General features: G+C 37.8%; 1 protein-coding gene across 17 annotated transcripts in view; it reads right to left on the minus strand.

Moving 5' to 3' along the window:
- MYO3B (myosin IIIB) overlaps positions 1-19,524 on the minus strand; it is a 213,629-nt gene that overhangs the window by 147,067 nt on the left and 47,038 nt on the right. For all 17 annotated transcript variants that reach the window (XR_003924029.1, XR_005932734.1, XR_003924030.1 and 14 more), the window contains one exon: positions 12,399-12,544. Coding sequence is in view for 13 of the 17 variants with exons in the window: in XM_030018870.1 (XP_029874730.1) it covers positions 12,399-12,544 (146 nt within the window). In the remaining 4 variants the exon portion in view is untranslated. The remainder of the gene's footprint in view (positions 1-12,398; positions 12,545-19,524) is intronic.

Here is a 19,524-nt window from a genome sequence, read left to right on the forward strand (position 1 = left end):
CCCCCTTTTACCTCCATGAATGATGGATAAGCATTATCACTATTTCATAGTAAAGTATCTCTCTCTAAAATTGAGTCACACATAGATGAGAGAACGTGTGGTCTGAACAACCTCCCTGTCAGCCTTATGGCTCCAACTCCACATAACTTCCCCATCACAGAGCAATTATGAAGGGGACTACAGGTTTTTCCACCATGCAACAAGGCTTTAATTCAAACGTTACCTTCCCCGAGACCCATGCAGAAAAAAACCCCCTCTTTGGATTAAGCATAAAGATGGGTGTCGTGCTAGGCCATTCTTGACTGGCACAACCACAAGATGAGGTAGGCTGACTAAGGATGGTTCATAGCCAGGAAGCCTAAGGGAACCACTCATCCACTGGACTCCTCAGACAGCACTGACAGCAAGCCTCTTGTGAACCTAGACTTTAATGCAAAGCTTCCCTCAAGGAAGTCAGATATGGTAACATCATGTGTCCTCAAACTGTGGGTGAGTCCCATCCCCAAAACCAACATAGTGCAATTTGCTGCCTCTATGTGCAGCTGTAATACTTGGCATTTGGGGCCAGCAAAAGGAATTCAGTTTTCCTTCTTTCCAGTATTCAGAGAATTAAACACAGTAACTAAGGCTTCATTTGCCTGCAGCTGTTTCAGAGAAAGGAAAAAGAAAAAGAAAAGGGAAAAAAACCCAACCAAATTCATGAGTTTACACAATATAAATCCTGAAGGACCATTTTAAAAGGGAAGCAGAATGCAATTTTAACAGATCCTAAATAGTCTGCTTCATGCGTGCTCACTTAAAATCGAACCAAGACATTCTTAAAATTTCAAGCAGGGAAACCTGCTCTGGTTACCTTGGTGATAAACTAAAGACAAAAATTGCACATAATTGTTGCTGATGTCACTGCTCCCAATTGTTTCCAAGGTTACAGAGTACCTCAAATAATTGTGATGTTTCATTTCTAGACTGTATTGGAAGTCCATTTTCTGTTCTCAGTAAATTGTTTAGTGCTGCAGGTAATCTATCTAAACCTTATCTAATAAGGCATCAGCAGCCTCTCAGCAGCCTCTGGTAATGATGTAGATTTATATGTTGAAAATGTAGCTACCTATTTCTTTACTGAACAATTTGACCCCTAGATTATCTCAATTATTTTTATCCTAAGAATCTATTTCCATAACAAAGTATATTAATCAATCATATAAAAGTATCTGAACACTAAATGTCTTACTGCAAAGCAATATTACATGTGAATTATCTACCTGGAAGGAAGCTGTTCTCTTGGCTGAACGGTGGAAAATTGGCTGTTAACTATTTATAACTGACTGATTTTCCCACCGTCTTCAAACTCATTTTAAATGCAGAGCACAAGTATTTTGCTGCACTAAAAAAATTCAGCCATGCTATATCTTATCCATTGCAACCTCCAGTTTACTGTGCACTGTAGCATGAATCTCCTTAAAAATCAGTAACTACTATATGTAAGGATTACTCTGCTACCATCACAGTATTACTGCCTCAGGACAACTACAGACAATGCTGTTAACTACTGTAGTTCTGTCAAGAAACAGGGAACAGTTTTGAAAACACACTAAAAAATGTATTTTTAGTGTACAATGGTAAAAGCAAGACTTTGTAGCTCAGCTCTATCCCCTAAATCTAACTAAGCCACATATTAGATCCTCACTTCTAAAGGAGACAACAGTTAGTAGATGTCCATCTACCACCTCTCCTCCTGCTGGATGTGCCTTTCACCACTTGACTGCTCTCAGACTGCAGGGCTTAACCTTGTCAGCATGAAATTTTCCACTAGAGCAAAACAAAAGGGCACTTTCTGTATCTTAGCAGTCTGTTATTACTTATGTAATGGATTTTGAAAAGTAATAATTTACTTTAGAAACTGGTTGACTAAAACAGTTCATGTGCATTTAATGCATGAAATGAACTGCATATGGAGTCACTAAAAACAACTGTCAGGCATCTCAGCTTCTACCCTAGAATTCGGAGAAGGTTAGAGTGCAGCACAGAGAATAAATCAGAATGTCAGAGGTGATTCTTTTTTGTTTGCTCAGAAAATGGCTGAGAGCTGAGCATGTTTATTTTCATGATTATTCATTTGAGTTTCTCAATGAATTCAGTTCAGCTGCACACATTTTAGCTCTTCTATGTGTAATTCTCGTGAATGTTCTAGCAACAAATATACTGGCAGGAATGTTTGCTGAAACTGTTTTAAATTAAGCACTGAATAATATACATATAAAACAATATCCTTCTATTTGTAATTGCATGTATTCACGAGAAAGGCAGTTGGAGGAGAGACTCTTAACAAATCAAAAACCAGCAATATACTACGCAGGCAAAGTCTTCCCCAGCAGCTGAAATAGTAAATGCTTACAACAGACTATTCAACAACAAGTCACAGAGCATGAATTACTTGCTGAAATTAGGCTATGAATACATCTGAACAAAGAATGCATCTGCAAAATCAAATTCTATCTGTGCACAATTTACAAAAAGGAATAGAAAGACAAAAATCAATGAGAAACAGTTATGTAGTTGTATATAAGTTATCATGTAACTGAATAGCTAAAGAAAGAGAGGAGGGAAATTGCACCAAGATGATTTAATTTTAGGACTGATTCTCTACTGTCTTATGTAGTATATAAAAATATTTATAATATTTTACCACTTTCTCAAATATATTAAAATGTCATAAGGTAATAGGGAACAGACCCTATTTTGCTACAATATGGCTACTAACTGCATACACTTCAATTTTTAGATCTACTGCCAGACTTAAAAGACTAGTTATCCATACATATTTGGTACGGTCTTAGACACAAACAGCTTCTGCTTTTTAGACAAAGGTGACATAATGAAGGTAATACTACTACCAGTCACTCATTACTCAGTTCAACCCTGGCACAAATCTATTTAAGTCTGATATTCAAACCCTAGGATGCATTTGACTTTTACCAGTTCATATACCTGTTAGATATGTATTAGTAATGAATAACTCCTATACATCTTTATAAGGGCAGGGCCCCTGCCCCAGCATGTTTTGGCACTGTTGCAAACTGTGAGACAATGTGATAGTAACAACGTTAAAATATCTTGTCCTTGTAGAACAAAACTCTTTCCGCATCGAATTAATACATGCTTTGACAGATTCTGCAAACAAAATGCGAGGACATTCATCCATCACTAGTGGTGTATCCCAGAGGTCAAAATGGTCCAGTCCCGTTCAACATCTTCATTAATGATCTGGATGATGTAGCAGAGTGCACCCTCAGCAAGTTTGCTCATGTTCCAACCTGGGAGGAGTGGCTGATACACCAGAGGGTTGTGCAGCCATCCAGAGGGATGGAACCTCGACAGGCTGGAGAATGGGCCAACAGGAACCTCATGAAGTTCAGCAAAGGGAAGTGCAAAGTCCTGCACCACTGTATGCTGGAGGCTGACCAGCTGGAAAGCAACTTTACACAAAAGGACCTGGGGGTCTTAGTGGACACCAAGTTGAATATGAGCCAGCAATGCGCCCTTGCGGTATAAGAAGGCTAATGGTATCCTGGGCTGCATTAGGAGGGGTGTTGCCAGCAGGTTGAGGAAGGTGATCCTTCCCCTCTACTCAGCACTGGTGAGGGCACACCTGGAGTACTGTGTCCAGTTCTGGACTCCCCAGTACCAGAGAGATACAAAGCTATTGGAGACAGTCCAGCAAAGGATCACTAACATGGATTAAGTGACTGGAGCACCTCTCACATGAGGAAAGGCTGAGATAGTTGGGACTGTTTAGCATAGAGAATAGAAAGCTCAGGACAGATATTATCAATATATATAAATATATGAAGGGACAGATATTATCAATACATATAAATATATGAAGGGAGAGTGTAATGAAGGCTAAGCCAGGTTCTTTCCAGTGGTGCCCAGTGACAGGGCAAGAAGCAATGGGCACACACTGAAAGACAGGAGGGTCCGCCTCAACATCTGGGAACAGTTTTTCACTGTGAGGATGAATGAGGACTGGCACAGGTTGCCCAGAGAGGTTGTGGAGTCTCCTTCCTTGGAGATACTCAAAAGCTGTACGGACATGGTCCTGGGCAGCCTGCTACAGGTGACCCAGGGTTGAGCAGGAGGGTTGGACAAGATGTGACCTCCAGAGGTCCCTTCCAACCTCAGCCATTCTGTGATTCTGTGGAAGACACAACCAAGCACACACACTTACCGACATTTTCAAAAGCACATCAGTGGTTCACTTTCTGTGAAATCACTTTCAGTGATTCTGAACTCTTTGGAAAAAAATCAAACACAGAATGGAGATTAAAAGAATTTTAACAGAAATGAAACACAGAATTGCTTCTCAGAAATTCCCCTGGCTACCTAACAACATGCTTAGGGACCTAAATAATTTTGAACATCTAATCATATTTGACCTGTTCAAGATTATATAAGAAGTCTGTAACCTGCTGAAGAACTAGTAGTGGTCTTCCCAATCCTCAGTCACCGATCTGTATTCTTTTCCACCTACAGATAAGACTCTATCCTTTAATTGCTTTGCTATTCATATACCAAGCAAGGAGGATCCCGAGGACCTTGCATTTCTGCTCATTAGATATTTCCACAGTACTCTTAGATGTAACGTGTCACCTTACATTTTTAGTATTTGGGATTTTCTATAAAAATATGATCACTAATGAAAGTCCCATGTATCAGACAATAAAATAATGTGTAAGAGTCAAATTATTCCTTAGACAAGTATACATAGCTTTTATGGATATCATGATGCCCCACCTATAACTATAGGCAGAATCTAGTCTTCTGAAGTAGTTTAGTCACATTGCTGTAACTGCATTTCACATTCCTATTAAGAAATAAACAATACTGTGCTCTGAAACTTGTATACCTACTGTCAAATTATTCATCATAAGACTTTATCAAGCATGTTCCTTTAATTACTTTAACACTTCATTTTAAATAACTACAATTCCATTAATTCTTTTGGCTTTTTTTTTTTTCCCACAAAACCAATCAACTCTAGGCTTTACTATCCTACAACTCATACTTCTATTTCTTTACTGTTCCAAGCAACAGCAGTAAAAGTGTACACTACATGATATATCAGTATCATGTCAGTACCAATGCAGACGGCAAAATTACAATAAAGTTGGTAAAGCCAGCTGCAATATGAAAGGCTACATTAGCAAATGTTAATATTTAAATGTTACCTCCAAAAAATAATGTCCCCACAACTGTTCTTACCTGTTCAGATTGATGAAACTACCTGTAGTACACCAGGTGCTCCACACTGTATACGATAAAGCAAGTAAGTGAAGGTGCAAATATTTTGGCTCCTCTACCTCATACGACTGGCCCACAGTCACACTATCTATAGAACCGAAAGAGGTCTTTTCTCTCTCTTGACATGATCGTACCTTAAAAACGACAATAACTGAGCACTCTTAAAGAACTTCTCCAGACATCATTACCAACATTAAAGATGAAGTGTATGTTTGCACAGAAAGTACAAAGATAATTATACTGCCTACCTGCAAACTACCGGGAAGCTGAAGTTGTGATGGCGTAGGAGGTGGAGACACCAGGTTTGGTTCTGCTAGAGCCAGGTCGGCTCCTGAAGCAGTCAAACATCACTAAATTCAAACTAATAAGCACTCCCAGGAGCTTTAGGTCTCAACACAGTACAATGCAGGTAAAGAACTACACCATTCAGTGAATACTTACAAGATCAACTCCATCCCACTCCTGGCTATTTAACATGAATTAATGAAGCATAATGATTTTTAATGAAATTTCATTTAATTCTCAGTTTTCATAGGTTAGAAAATTAAATAACCATTTCTTATCACCAATCAGTTTTAAAACAGGTGCCTTCTACTGCTTTCAGAAGAGCAACACTTGACTGATACAGACACAAGAGAATTTGGTTCAGTGTCTGTTATTGTCAGCTGTCAGTGTAACCTAGAAAATTGGTCTTGATTTACCACCTCCCTGTAAACAGGATTGTAAAGAGGCAGATCCTGAAACAGGATCTTTGCAACATGATCTGAAATCCTCACTTTACACCGGTATATATACCCACCCTTTCCAGACTACAATGTATATAATCTTTATCTCCTCTTTGCCACACTACTTTTCATAGCCATTACTTTTCTTTTCAAAATTTCAAATCACTGCTACCTTAAGAGATAGTACTGATATGATGTAACATTTCTCACAAGATAACATCATTTGAAGAATTTATGGACCTATTTTACTCTAAAAAGCTTAGGTGTAATGGTATTTGAGAATCTTTTACTTTGTAATATTTTGCCAAAACAGACACACCTAAGTAGCAGCAGCAGATGGATGAGGTTAAAAGGATCAACTCCCAAATTACCAACTCTGCTAGGCCACCTTCCCTTCATAATTTAGACCCTTCTGTTGGAGATTTGAAAATATATTCTAGACAGATGACATGTTAACAGAATCATTTCATGGTTCAGTGTCTTCGCAGTATGATTTATCTCTATCTCTAGGCACTGGAGGTCCCTTTTCAGGAGATTTATGAGTTAGATCCAAGAATTCATTTTGATGAGGGAGAATGTGTGCATCATTGCAAAACGGATCATTAACATTTGCTCTAAGATAATGCTTCCTTCTCATTAGCAGTTTTAAGAATAAGTCTCATGCATGTGGTATCACAACTGTTTCCAAGACACTACACATTCATATAATAAAATGTTCATGAATGAAAGAGGTTTTTAAAATTTGCATTAGTCCATGAACTTGTATCCCTTTGTCTTCCAAATCTACATAATACCATACAGATATAAGGTCCAGAAAGCTAGTGTCTAATGAAATATCTGACTTAAAGAGAAGTGGTTAACCACCGGAAGATGCTTAAGCATCTGGCCCACAGCTCAGGCCATATTATCAAAAGTACCAAGTTAACACTTACACACCTTAAAAAACACAGTGTTTTCAAGTGCTCAGCATCCAGCATCTCCTGCTATGAAACACTGGTCAGGTTTTCAGGGGAGTGCAGCACAGTGGGATCACGTATTTTTCATGCCTGACTTGAGACACTCGGTGAATTCTGAGGGTACACCTGCCCTCTGGAAATCAGCTATTTTGTTGAGATAAATTCAATCTCTAATCACGTTTCATGTTGCTCGACTCAATGAAAGGAAACCTTCTTACTGTTCTATTCAAACAGAGACTTCTGGTAGCTGCAAGACAGAATTCTAGATCTGAGAAACAGTATAAGTGTGTCTGATTCAGGACAAGGATCAACAACGTCAGATCACCAGTGCACGTATGTCATCCACTTCACACTGCAGGCAGTTTGCAGATACAGTTTAAAACACACTAAAAATGGATGACAGGGAGCAACACATCTGTTTGCAGTCTTTCAACTGATGCTATTTATCTAACAGAAGCATTTATGGGTCTTTCACTAGAATCTTCGTAATAAAATCCTTACCCTGAACAAGATGGGGGGAAGAGAACTGCAAATAAGAAAGGATAGAGACATGTTATTTAATTAGAAAGGCACAGCAATCAGACAAGACAGTTACTGCTCATGTTGAGGAAATGGAGAAGACAAAGAGAGAGACAGAGACATGAGTGGGGCCTTGTTATCTACAATGTCCATGAGAACTTTCCATATTATCAACTTCTGCTTTACTGACCAGCCTCCAGTCTTATATGAGAGTTCACAGAGCTATCACTACAAGTTCTGTCACTTCTATATAAATACTAGCCTGCACAGAGAAGTATGACTGGGAAGATCCTAATTTCAACAATCTTCCAATGAGATATATACCTAGGATGGGACAGAGAGAATGTTCAGGGCAACTGGAATGTTTCATTGTGAGATATGTTGTTTTCCATTAATGTCCTCCAAAGAGGGGAATGTAAAATATTTCAAATAAAAATTACGAAGATAGATCTGGATTTAAATGGGCATAAGGAGCCTCCTCTTCCAGCAACGTCATATGACCCAAACATCTTGGGTTCCTATCATGTATCCACAGACATGCTCCTTTGCAGATCTGCGAGCCATTCAACCTGGAGCTTAGTCCATCCCTGGTTCAAGTTACATAATTCAAGTGTGGACCTGTGTTAGTTGGAGGTGGTAAGTTTAACAGAAGTCTTAAGTTTGGGAATAAAGTCTTCATTCCCCCAGAGAGTTTCCTGGGGACTGAAATTTTGAGTATGCTTTGCTGAATACTTAATTTTCTAAAGCAGTGTCACTCTGACCTTCCCTTCCGTGGTTATAACTGCTGTATAGAAAGTATAGAGAAGCGTAATTTCTCACCTACTGGAAGAACATTTAGGCTTTGTAACTAGTACCATCTGAATTTAATACCTGATTTGCTTCTTGTTTAGAGAACACAAATAGTGTAGGATGTTTGGCTTTTCCCATTTTCCTGCTTAAATTAGCACATGAAAACAGTAAAAGCCTAATCCTTGACTTGAGTTCTACACAAGAAGACACCTCCAAAGATCTTGGAGGTATGTAACTGTTGTGACTGTTAGTACAAAATCATTCATTCAATGGTTGATTCAAACCCTATAAAGTCAAAGTAAAGACTCACTGATTTCAAATATATTAATTTAAGACTAAGGCCTAGCTCCACAGCTCACTAAGTTGAAACTCAATGCCAAGGCTAATGGCACAATTACTGGCTGTCTCTAGAAAAAAGCCAATGACTAAACTGACATAGAAACTTAACTACTTTATTCCCTACTTGAGAACAGAAGAATTCTGTGGAAACACACACAGAGTTTTCTGTACCTAGCTTTGGCAATTTTGCTATTACTAACATTTTAAACTACATTCATGAGAACAGATTATTCAGTGCTTGGTAACAAAACTTGAAAACTACCGCAAAGTTTTCTGCTAATGTAAAGAAATCAGCAGCACACAAAACAGACCACCCTAGCACACAGAAGGCAGTATAAATAGAAAGATATGGATTAAGTGTAGTCAAGAATGTAATGGAACAAGGAAATAATTCCTGATAACTCTCTGTCTGAGTGATGTCCACAAGTCATTTACTGTGAATATCAATTTTACCTCTTCTTCTCCAAACTAAAGTCAAATCAGCCCAATCAACAAAAAATATCCTGGGAGAACACATACAGAAAGCAGATATATGCAGTAAATCAACAGCCCATTACACTTATTGCTCATTATTTGCAGTAGCTTTTTACACTTCTAGATAAAATGGAGCTTTACTGTAGGGTACCACAGTCACACCGTAACTGTGCAACACACTTTGGTGTCATTTGGTATTAGTGCATTTAGTACAATTAACAGTATCTGAAACCTGATTTGCCAGTTTCACATCAAACCACAAGAAACCACAGCTGAAAGAGGAGCTGTTATCAACAAATTAAATTATGTATGTCTCTGTCAGAAATTAGAGTATGGGTACATACACAAGGCTGGAGTTACATAAGATTATATTGCTTCCCAACCCAGGTGTTGAAACTACCTCCAGAGTCCCAGAATTAGAAGTGTGTACCTTAGTATTCAGCTCCATTGTACTTCACTATTAATGTGGTTTGAATGGCAAATTACAGTTGTGAGAGAATTTTGGAAACTGCTAACCTCCTGCTAGTGGCCATTTTCCAGGTGAAAGCAAAACCTAGCTGAGTGAGTTCTTCCTCACTATATCCCTCAGGAGCCATAAGCTCGAGACTTCACTTGAGATCACTGCTGTCACCATTCGTGAACTGAGGGCAGTCAGCTGACTGAGCCCCTCCTCCATCTCACCAGATGTGCAGAATTACATCTTGATTTAAACAATGGGTGGAGCAGAGCCCGCTGTAGGGACAGCTCAGGCAGGCAGCCTCTTACAGAAAGCAGGAGGCAGCAGGCGCCAGTGGTTACCACCCCTCAGCTGAGACAAGAATTCGAGCTGCATGAATACGCTGCCTCTCATTCACTCCACCCTAACTTAAGCTGCTTGATTGCAGGTATCAGCAGAGCAATTTTAAGACATGAAGATCCCTGTGCACAGCACAAATGCCTCTGGAGATGTGACAAGTGCTAGTCTCAGTTAAAAAACTTGTTGAGTCCAGAGTCTAACTGTAGTCTCACTGAGCCAAAAACTAGGGCTGAGAGCTTTGGCTCAAATGCATGATGGACGCAGAGAAAGTCTTGGGCAAGAAAATGAGAAGCAATAATGAAAAAGAAAAGAAAAAAGAAAAAAAATAAACCAAAAAAACCAGCAGGGTTCCTTTTCTTTTGATTGGATCTTACAATGACACTAAGTCATGCGGAGAGAGGAAATAGGGATTGACTGTGCCTTTCCTCTTCTCACGGGGCAGCTAAGGGTTACCAAATAAAGCTGGCAAGTGGCACATAAAAGGAGAGAGTTCTTCCAATAAAATACAGCTACCCTGTAGGCTTCTTTGCTACTAGATGTTACTAGTAGTATAGTAGGTGAAAATTTGTATTGGATAAATTCAGAGATGATACTCAAGGATACTAACTACTTAAAAGTGACCAAATGGCTTAACATTAGCATTTATAACTTCAGACACAGATATTATCATGAAAGCAGAAAGTATAAAGATGCCAGATCCCTGAACTCAGAGGATTTTGGATTGAACAGTCTCAGAAGGTGAGCTGTGATGTTTCTGTATGCCACTGCTTGAGCACTCAACAGCCAGTGCTTGGAAGAACCACTTTCAACCTGAGAATAGCCTCAATGCTCATGTTGAAAATGCTGTTAAAAATGTGTGAATTGCAGCACAGGTATCAGGAACTGCACTTCTAAAGATTACTTCTGAACTGTCAAACTACTATAAGAGGGGAATGCACCTTTTCGTCATATTTAGTATCCCTCTGAATTGACTTCAAACAAGTACCAGAAGAGAAGGTCAATCTCCTGTACGCCAGGCCCTTATGCCATCCAGCACTCATCATAGTCTGCTTTATCTAATATAAACGCACAGTTAACAGCAGCAGCGTTATAGCTCATAAAATGCAAAGCAGAGGGAAATCTCTCGACTTAAAAATTGCTACCATTCTATTTAGTAAATGTACCCATTATTTAATTCATCAAATAGGTACTTCACCTTTGTTTTGCTAAGTCATACAGAGATGAAACAGCAAATAGGGAAAGAGGTAAACTACATATAGAAATCAAAGCCTCTACATGCCCTATTCTATGTATCTTCCTATCGCTTGCTGTTACTTTTGGTATGGCTTCTGTCCTTTTAAACTGTTTTGAGCGTTGATAAAATGTATAGATATTGCTGTAGTAACCTGAAGTCTCCCTTGCTGCCTTAATTGCCAGGACCTGTTTTATACTTGTGCAAAGGCAACAAGATGAACCACTGCTTCAGTATGAATAATTTTGGAAAGAGGGGTGGCAGTTCATGTCTGAGCTGGGTAGAAGGAGATAAGTATATGACATAGAACTCAGCACAACTGCATCTGCATATAATTAGACTTAATCAGAAATGCAAATTGCAATCAGAAGACATTTTAAAAGCTTATGATAACTATGCAGATAACAAAAGGTCAAACACTTGTATTGCTGAAGGTTTTAAACTGTTATCAGTCAGTGGCGATTCTTTATGAGCAAAATGTGGAAAAGAGAAGTATATGCCAGTTTAATCAATGATGGACAAATTCTTTCTATATTTCTTCTATTATTACAACTGTTCTGTTGTTAAAGTCTATTTTACACTGTCAATCTCATCTTAACTTATTCAGGAAGACTCAATGACATGAAAACAAAATGAAACCAAAAACAGACAGCATGAAATAATACAGCTAATTTACATGACTATAGATAGAGGGAATTTCTATCCCTTTTTCATATCCATGTATGACATCCCTTTTTCATATCCATGTATGACAATCCACATCTCCACATTTTAACATCCTTGGGTAAATGAAAAAATAAATTATGACTACAGTTTGCTGAAACTACCAGACTGCTTCATAGCATTGTCAAAATTGTGTGGAGTTCTCCACAGCAAAACAAGCCTAAGACTCTAGGGGAATAACATTTTTAAACATTATTCAACAGGTACAAATGCTGGCTTCTTCCTCTTTTGAAACAAATGTTTTCATCAATAGTAGCTAAGAAAAGTACTTTTGTAGGGAGGTACCTTGATATTATACGATTTTATATTCTAAGATAAGAATGAAATAACTACGTAAGTCTTTATCATTTCAAGGTGTTCTAAATATAAATTATTGTAGAATTCAGGCTGAAAAAAAAGGTCTTTAACATTACAGCTTTTTAATGTCTTTTCCTATGAGAGATTCTTAGGATTTGAAGCACAAATGTTACCAAATATTTCTTTCTCCTTTGAATAGATTGCTTTTGAACAAACTAGTGAGTGAAGACAGCCATCTAGTGCCATACCTTGGAATTTTAAAAAGGGTTTTCACTGGATGCATGTCAAATAAAGGAGGGTCTCCATCCCCCAGTTCAATAGCTGTTATTCCCAAGGACCATACGTCACATCGAGCATCATACGAGTAGTCATACTGTTGTTCACAAGCAATGACCTATCAGAAAAAAGCAGAGAAAACAATGCTTTAACCTAATATACAATTCACACCATCCTAGTATAACATGAAAGTACTTTGAGTCATGTCTAAAATCTTATGTAGCTTTTAAATCTGTATGTTTGCCTGTATATCCCAATTAGGAAAAACCCCACAAAAATGTAATAGTAAATTAGAACTTCTCTTAGGTTCATTTTCTTCAAAAACAATCTCCCTCTTTTTTTAAAGCTCTATGGGATGCTTCAAATATCTATCCAAAGAACATCACTCTACTAAATTCTGTTCTTGAAAACACTTCTTACAGAAACCTATTACAATAGCAGAGAACCCTATTGATGTTTTTATTAACTTCTATGACTATTCATGAGGATAGACTGATTTGCACAGCTGTTTTTTAGATAAGAATATTCCATCGGTCATTTCTGCCAATTTTTTTTTTTTTACTTTGTCTCTACTAGATTTGAGCAATTTAAAAAAAAGTCTTAATTAACACACCATGTACCTCGCCTAAGAAAAACTGAAGTTAATAGGAATCTCTCCTTGGACATCAGAACTGTTTTACATCACAAACTTGATGCACACTTCCAGCTAACCCACTGTTTGCATTCTAATCATAATGTAACTATTCATATAAGCTGGAAACAATTCTGCATTTAAATGTGAGATTCAAACTAAAGTTTAAATTTAGCCCTTATCTTTGCAAAGGGATGAGACAAAGGCTTCACTGCCTTTTATTCTGTCATGATTTGGAATCCTGACTCAAGCTTGTCTTCCCAAATCTCATCAATTAGACCAACTACTTTGAAAATTTATCAGATCCCCGCATATTGCTAGTATCAGCTTGCATGATTTTTCTCATTGTTTTAAGTATTGTTACTAATTTGTACTTAAGATAAACAGAACTTCTGACAGCATGTCCTAGGGTGGCTGTATCTATGTTCTAGAAGATTTTTATTTTTTTTTTTTTTACTTCTGTATTACTTCTGAGTTCTTGGGTTAGGGCTTCAATTTAGGACAATGCTTTGCAGAGACACCAACATGCAAGTCAGGACCCGAGGTAGCTGCTAGCAGAGACCCACTCACAGCCTGCTGTAAGAAAATCTTTCCTAGAGAAGCTGCTGATTCCAGCTTAACCTCTTTGTTACTTTCTCCATAAGCTGTACCTAACAGAGGCATTCCTGTCTCAGGTAGAGATGCTATCCAACAGGCCCGCAGGACCTGTCCATCTTTTACTCTTGGACTCATGACCCCATCATACAGCACTCATCATTTATTTTATCAGAAACCAGGGGTGTTGAACATACTAGTTAAAATAATACTGAAATGTATATTTTAGTTTTTTGGGGGCAGTAAAGTTGGACATTAGTTAATTCCTTTGCTATGTACTAACAGTTTGGTTCTTTTTCTAGAGCAAATCAGTCCAGAAAAATTAAGACCTTTCCTATCATTATCATTGTTTTGACAAGTGTTGAGAACGCTCTCTTCCTCCTCAATTTTTCCAGGTTAGTATGCCAAAGAAATTTCTTTTCATACCCTACTGACAGTGGTATTTCCCCTTTATTGCTGTAATGTCAAAGAATCTTCTGATAGAGTATTAGACCAGTGTTTCTCAACTATTGTCTGAGGAACACTGGTGGTCTGTAAGACATGATAAAGTGGTGAGCAAAATGTCTGCAAACCATCTGAGACAAACATACATACACATTCCCCTACACATCAACTACCAAATAAACAGAATGGGAAAAAATGAAGGTAAGCACTGCAAAAGAGGGGGGATTTTTTTCTTCAACTTGAAGAGGCAGAGTTTTGTTAGCTAATGCGGTGTTTTTCAAAGTTGTCACATGAAGGTCATTTTCCCATCTCCCTTCTCTTCAATAGAATGTCTTAAGTGAAAGCTCTGAAATATTTCTTAGTTCCTCAAAGAGTTCATTACAGCCTTGATCTCATCCCAGAGATTCCTCTATCTCTTGAAAAAGGTAAGTCTTACTGTGCAGTAGATACATTCTATGCAACTCAAGCTCAAGCAGAGCGCTTTAAACCACCACCCTTATTTCAGAGGCCTATATGATAATTTCATTTCCTTATACCATGACTTAGACACAAGGAAAGAAATCAAATTTGATGTAAAAACCTGTAAGAAAGTCAGTGTGGAGATCTATCAGAGTTACTTAAATAATATATTTGAAAGAGGCCATACTTGGTGTTGGCTGGAGTTTCCTTCACTGCAGTTTTGCTCAGAGATTGAAAGGAAAGCTTGTATTTCTTGATTATTTTTGTTTCTTTATACAGTTCCCCAAATCATCTGTATACTCAAGGACACTTCCTCAAAAAAAAGAAAAAAATCATGGAAGTCAGCTTCCAAGGCCATGACTCAGAAGTTGCAAGTAGCTTACCCATATGTGACTAATTAAACGCACTGTGTTCTTCCTTTTTTTTAACATATGAAAAATATTTATCTGCTTGGTTGAAAAGCTGCTAGAGCCCATCTCCTGGAAGTGACTACCTCTGAAGTTGCATGGTTCTCATCAGCGTGCTGAGTCCTTTGCAAATACTTGTCTATTTGTTCTCAAACTTTATGATGCAGAGGAATATATTTACATTTTCAAGGGAAGGAAAAGAAGGATCTGCTCAAGAGCACACTGGACTTCATCAGCAGTGCTACAAAGATAGCTGGTCTCCCATGTTCAAACACACCACTACTTTTTCCTCTGTAAGCACATCACAATTGCTTCTAAATACAGGCCAATGGCAAAACTTGCTATGTATCTCAGTCTTACAAAGTTTAACAAGCTACACTAAAATAATATGAGCATCAGAGGGCTTTGGACTCACAATGGATGGGGAAAAAAAAAGTACACCACAACTGCTGTTTTAGAAAAGAAAAAAAGTCTTTGAGCTTTTCTCAGCTTCACAATGTGTTACTTGCCAAACAACGAAAAAGGAATGTATAATGCATCTTTGTATGTCTTCTGCTCCACAGGTAACAGCTGTACCTCCAGTAAATATGGTACATGGCTGTAAAATGATACTGGCAAAATACTGGCACTCTAACCAAGGAGAATAAACACTGTCAGATTCTCCTCCATTCTAATATCAGAGTCTGCAGTGATTCTTTCAGAAAAATATTCCCCTTAACCTGCATTCTCTTTGTTTACAAAAATTCAGCCAATGGACCATGCAACCCAGTATGTTTTAGACAGTTAGCCTGACTACAGTGAGATCAGCCTCACAGAAAACATACAAAATCAACTGCTCTTCTGACACTGAAGTTTTCAATTTCTGTGGGATTTATTATTAGAATTTTGCCAACTTATGCACTACTTCGAGAAACACTAATGCCACTAATTTTTATTTTTAAACCAAGAATCAAATTTTACAGCTTTTTGCTTGATGAAATGTGCACATCAGCAGTTTGCTTTATATGTTGGCTAGCAGACAACACTCTAACTTGAAATCTGAAGAAGAAAGAGTTCTCTCACTCATAGTTTACAAGCTAAGTCGTTGGGAATGCTCCAGTCCTGTTTTGCCTTGAAAACTATTGCAACTCCCTGGAGAGCAAAAAGGAAAAATGCCATTGACTTGTCTTTTATTATGTTCCTGTCTCTATCGGGAACTCAGAGATACTTATTTTTTTGAAACATCTGTCCTTTTTGGCCAGAGTTCTGGAGCTGAGAGCACCTCTCAGCACTGCTGATGCCTGCTCTTCCCAGTGGGGCATGAAGACAGAGACCCCAGAAGAAATTATCTGAAACTGAAGAAAATACCACCTCCTTTCACTGCCTTGTGCAAAGACATCATCACATCTGTACCTATTTTATATCCAGCAAAATCCTCCCCTGCTTGTACAAGCAAAAAAGAAGAGGTAGTTTGCTTTGCTGCAAACTCTATGTTCATGCCAAAGCTTCAGGGGGTGATGTAGTTAATCTTGAGATTTGCCAGTAAACACCATGGGAATAAGCACCAAGACTTTCACTTCGGCATGGGCTGGTTATGTGCACACTGTGGCCCAAGTTGCTAAGGAGACAGGCTGTCACCTTTTGTATTAGTTATAATTTCATCATGATTTCATGCCCAGCCATACCGCCGTAGGATGGAAAGCACCTAAACACCGCACAGAGAAACAGACAATGTGATGGTAGTTGTCAACACTAACTGTGCTGAGGGTCACACTGGGACAGGGTGAGGTCCCGGGGGGGGGAATTCACTGGTCTGGCAAAGACAGCACATAAATAAATCAGTCACACTAACTGGAGGGAATTTAGAGAAGCCAGTGATTAGGCATTCTGTGTGATTTATCACTTCTACAGAAACACAAAACTCCACAGAGATACACAAGATGATTCACACCCTGACAAGAAGACTATATTCAAGGATATAATTCTACTTGTTCCGAAATCAATGCAAAGATTTCCTTGAACTTCAGCAAGCCCATAAGTAGATCACAGGTGGATTTAAAAGAAGGAAAACAGGTAATACGGATAACTACACCTGTTATTTGTACAGTGGTCACACTGACTTGTGGGCAAAGAGGAAGCTATACATATGTTTAGCTGAAGCAAAATACATTAAACCATTTTAAGGTTACCCAGAATTATCAGAAGTGAACTTACTTTCATTTTGCCTCAGTATATACAGTGCATATACAAAGTATAGCTGCAAGCATACACAATACCAATAATAGCAGTATAGATGTGCTACCTGGAGACGATTGTTACACAATTAGTGCTGGTGACCCACCCGCTGAAAAGAGTCTGGAGTTAAAAAGGTTGATGCTCCTGAAGAAAGGTGGTGCTGTATTCAGCTGACGTAGCTAACTAAGCAGCTTATGAAGTGTGCGAGCACAATGCTGAAAAGCACTGCGTATGTAAAATGAATGTGGCACAAAATTGTTACCCTTGCTGCAAGGAGAACAAAATTGCTAGCTATGCAAGTCAAATGAAATTCTGTGCTCCACCTGACACTATGTAACCTGACTTAATTTATCTACACAGTAAATATAATATTAAATATTCTTGCAATTCCTATGCATTGGAAAAAAAAAAAAAGTCATCTTTCATGATAGCATTTAGCAGCACTGGGGATACTGATACATCCAGACCAAAGTGATATCTATCCATCTCTATCTCTCCCTTGCTTCCTCCTTCCCTTCCTTCCTCCCTCCTTTTCTCCCCTCAAGCACATTCACATAATTAAAAAAATAGCAAATTTGTGACCGAAATTGGTTCCACATTCCCCCATTTTCTTATATGGATTTCAGTTCCTTATTTATTACCATCACACAAATTTTTTCATGGTGTATCAGAAAATTATTATATTGTTAGAAATGTTACCAAAATAAGAAGTAATGAATATTTTAAATAATTCTTATAATTATCACAATTAATATTGATTCATTGAAAATTAATTATATGTCAAGTATTCAGCTGTGCTTTAACAGCTGTGAGTAATCAGTTTTTATTTTTAACTCACCCAAGTGAAATATTCCTGAGACCATTAGACTGCTCTGGCAGCAGGCTACATTTGTAGGGAAACATAATACCTTTTATTAGAAGAAATGATACAGTGAGGAAAAACGGATAAGCTTTCGAGCACACAAATCTGTTTTGCTTTCTACCACGAGACCATCATGGCTTTAGCACTGCTAATGTCACAGACACATTTTGTTTCTGACCCACAGATCTGCTCCTCATCGGTAAGGATATACAACACTACACACCTCACACAGATTTGTAAATGGTGTTTCACACAGAAACTGAAAACTCAGAGGCAACTCCAGCCTTGTAAGTAAACACATTTCATGTAGGAATATCAGTGCAGGGCAGTGAGGTAATGAAACAATTACCTCTACTTTGGGTTTTGTTTTGTTTTTTAAATCTTTGGGGTTTTGTTTTGTTTCTTAAATCTTTGGGGGTTTGTTTTGTTTTTTAAATCTTTGGGGTTTTGTTTTGTTTTTTAAATCTTTGGGGTTTGTTTTTTGGTCTTCGGGTTTTTGTTGTTTTTTAAATCTTTGGGTTTTGTTTTGTTTTTTGGTCTTCAGGTTTTTGTTGTTTTTTAAATCTTTGGGGTTTGTTTTGTTTTTTTTAAATCTTTGGATTTTGTTTTGTTTTTTGGTCTTTGTGGTTTTTGTTTTGTTTTTTTAAATCTTTGGGTTTTGTTTTGTTTTTTTAAATCTTTGGATTTTGTTTTGTTTTTTGGTCTGTGTTTTTTGTTTTGTTTTTTAAATTTTTGGGTTTTGTTTTGTTTTTTGGTCTTTGGGTTTTTGTTTTGTTTTTTAAATCTTTGGGGTTTGTTTTGTTTTTTGGTCTGTGTTTTTTGTTTTGTTTTTTAAATTTTTGGGTTTTGTTTTGTTTTTTGGTCTTTGGTTTTTTGTTTTGTTTTTTAAATCTTTGGGGTTTGTTTTGTTTTTTGGTCTTTGGTTTTTTGTTTTGTTTTTTAAATCTTTGGGGTTTGTTTTGTTTTTTGGTCTTTGGTTTTTTGTTTTGTTTTTTAAATCTTTGGGTTTTGTTTTGGTTTTTGGTCTTTGTTTTTTTGTTTTGTTTTTTAAATCTTTGGGGTTTGTTTTGGTTTTTGGTCTTTGTTTTTTTGTTTTTTAAATCTTTGGGTTTTGTTTTGGTTTTTGGTCTTTGGTTTTTTGTTCTGTTTTTTAAATCTTTAAACATGAAAGTTTTACAACCCCTCCATAGCTGCCATTTATGTTAGAACAAAACAGAAGCATCTGTAACCCCTCCACATTCCTTGACAAGATTATGCCCATATTATCAAAGTGACTGGCAAGGTTCCTCGAGGTTCCCTCCAGCTGCCATTTCCTTTTCAACCCCTTCCTGCCATGCTAGTCCATGAGGAGGTCAGCTCTCCTGGAGGCAAAGGAGGAGGTGATGCATTTTGCCAGACCCCGCTCTGCAGGGAACAGCTCACTGGTGCAGTCCTGCTGTGCCCTCTGCCTCTTTTGTGTGCCATCTCCTTTAAAGAAACCTCAGCTT

The sequence above is a fragment of the Aquila chrysaetos genome, chromosome 6 (genome assembly GCF_900496995.4).
Source record: "Aquila chrysaetos chrysaetos chromosome 6, bAquChr1.4, whole genome shotgun sequence".
Taxonomy (NCBI): domain Eukaryota; kingdom Metazoa; phylum Chordata; class Aves; order Accipitriformes; family Accipitridae; genus Aquila; species Aquila chrysaetos.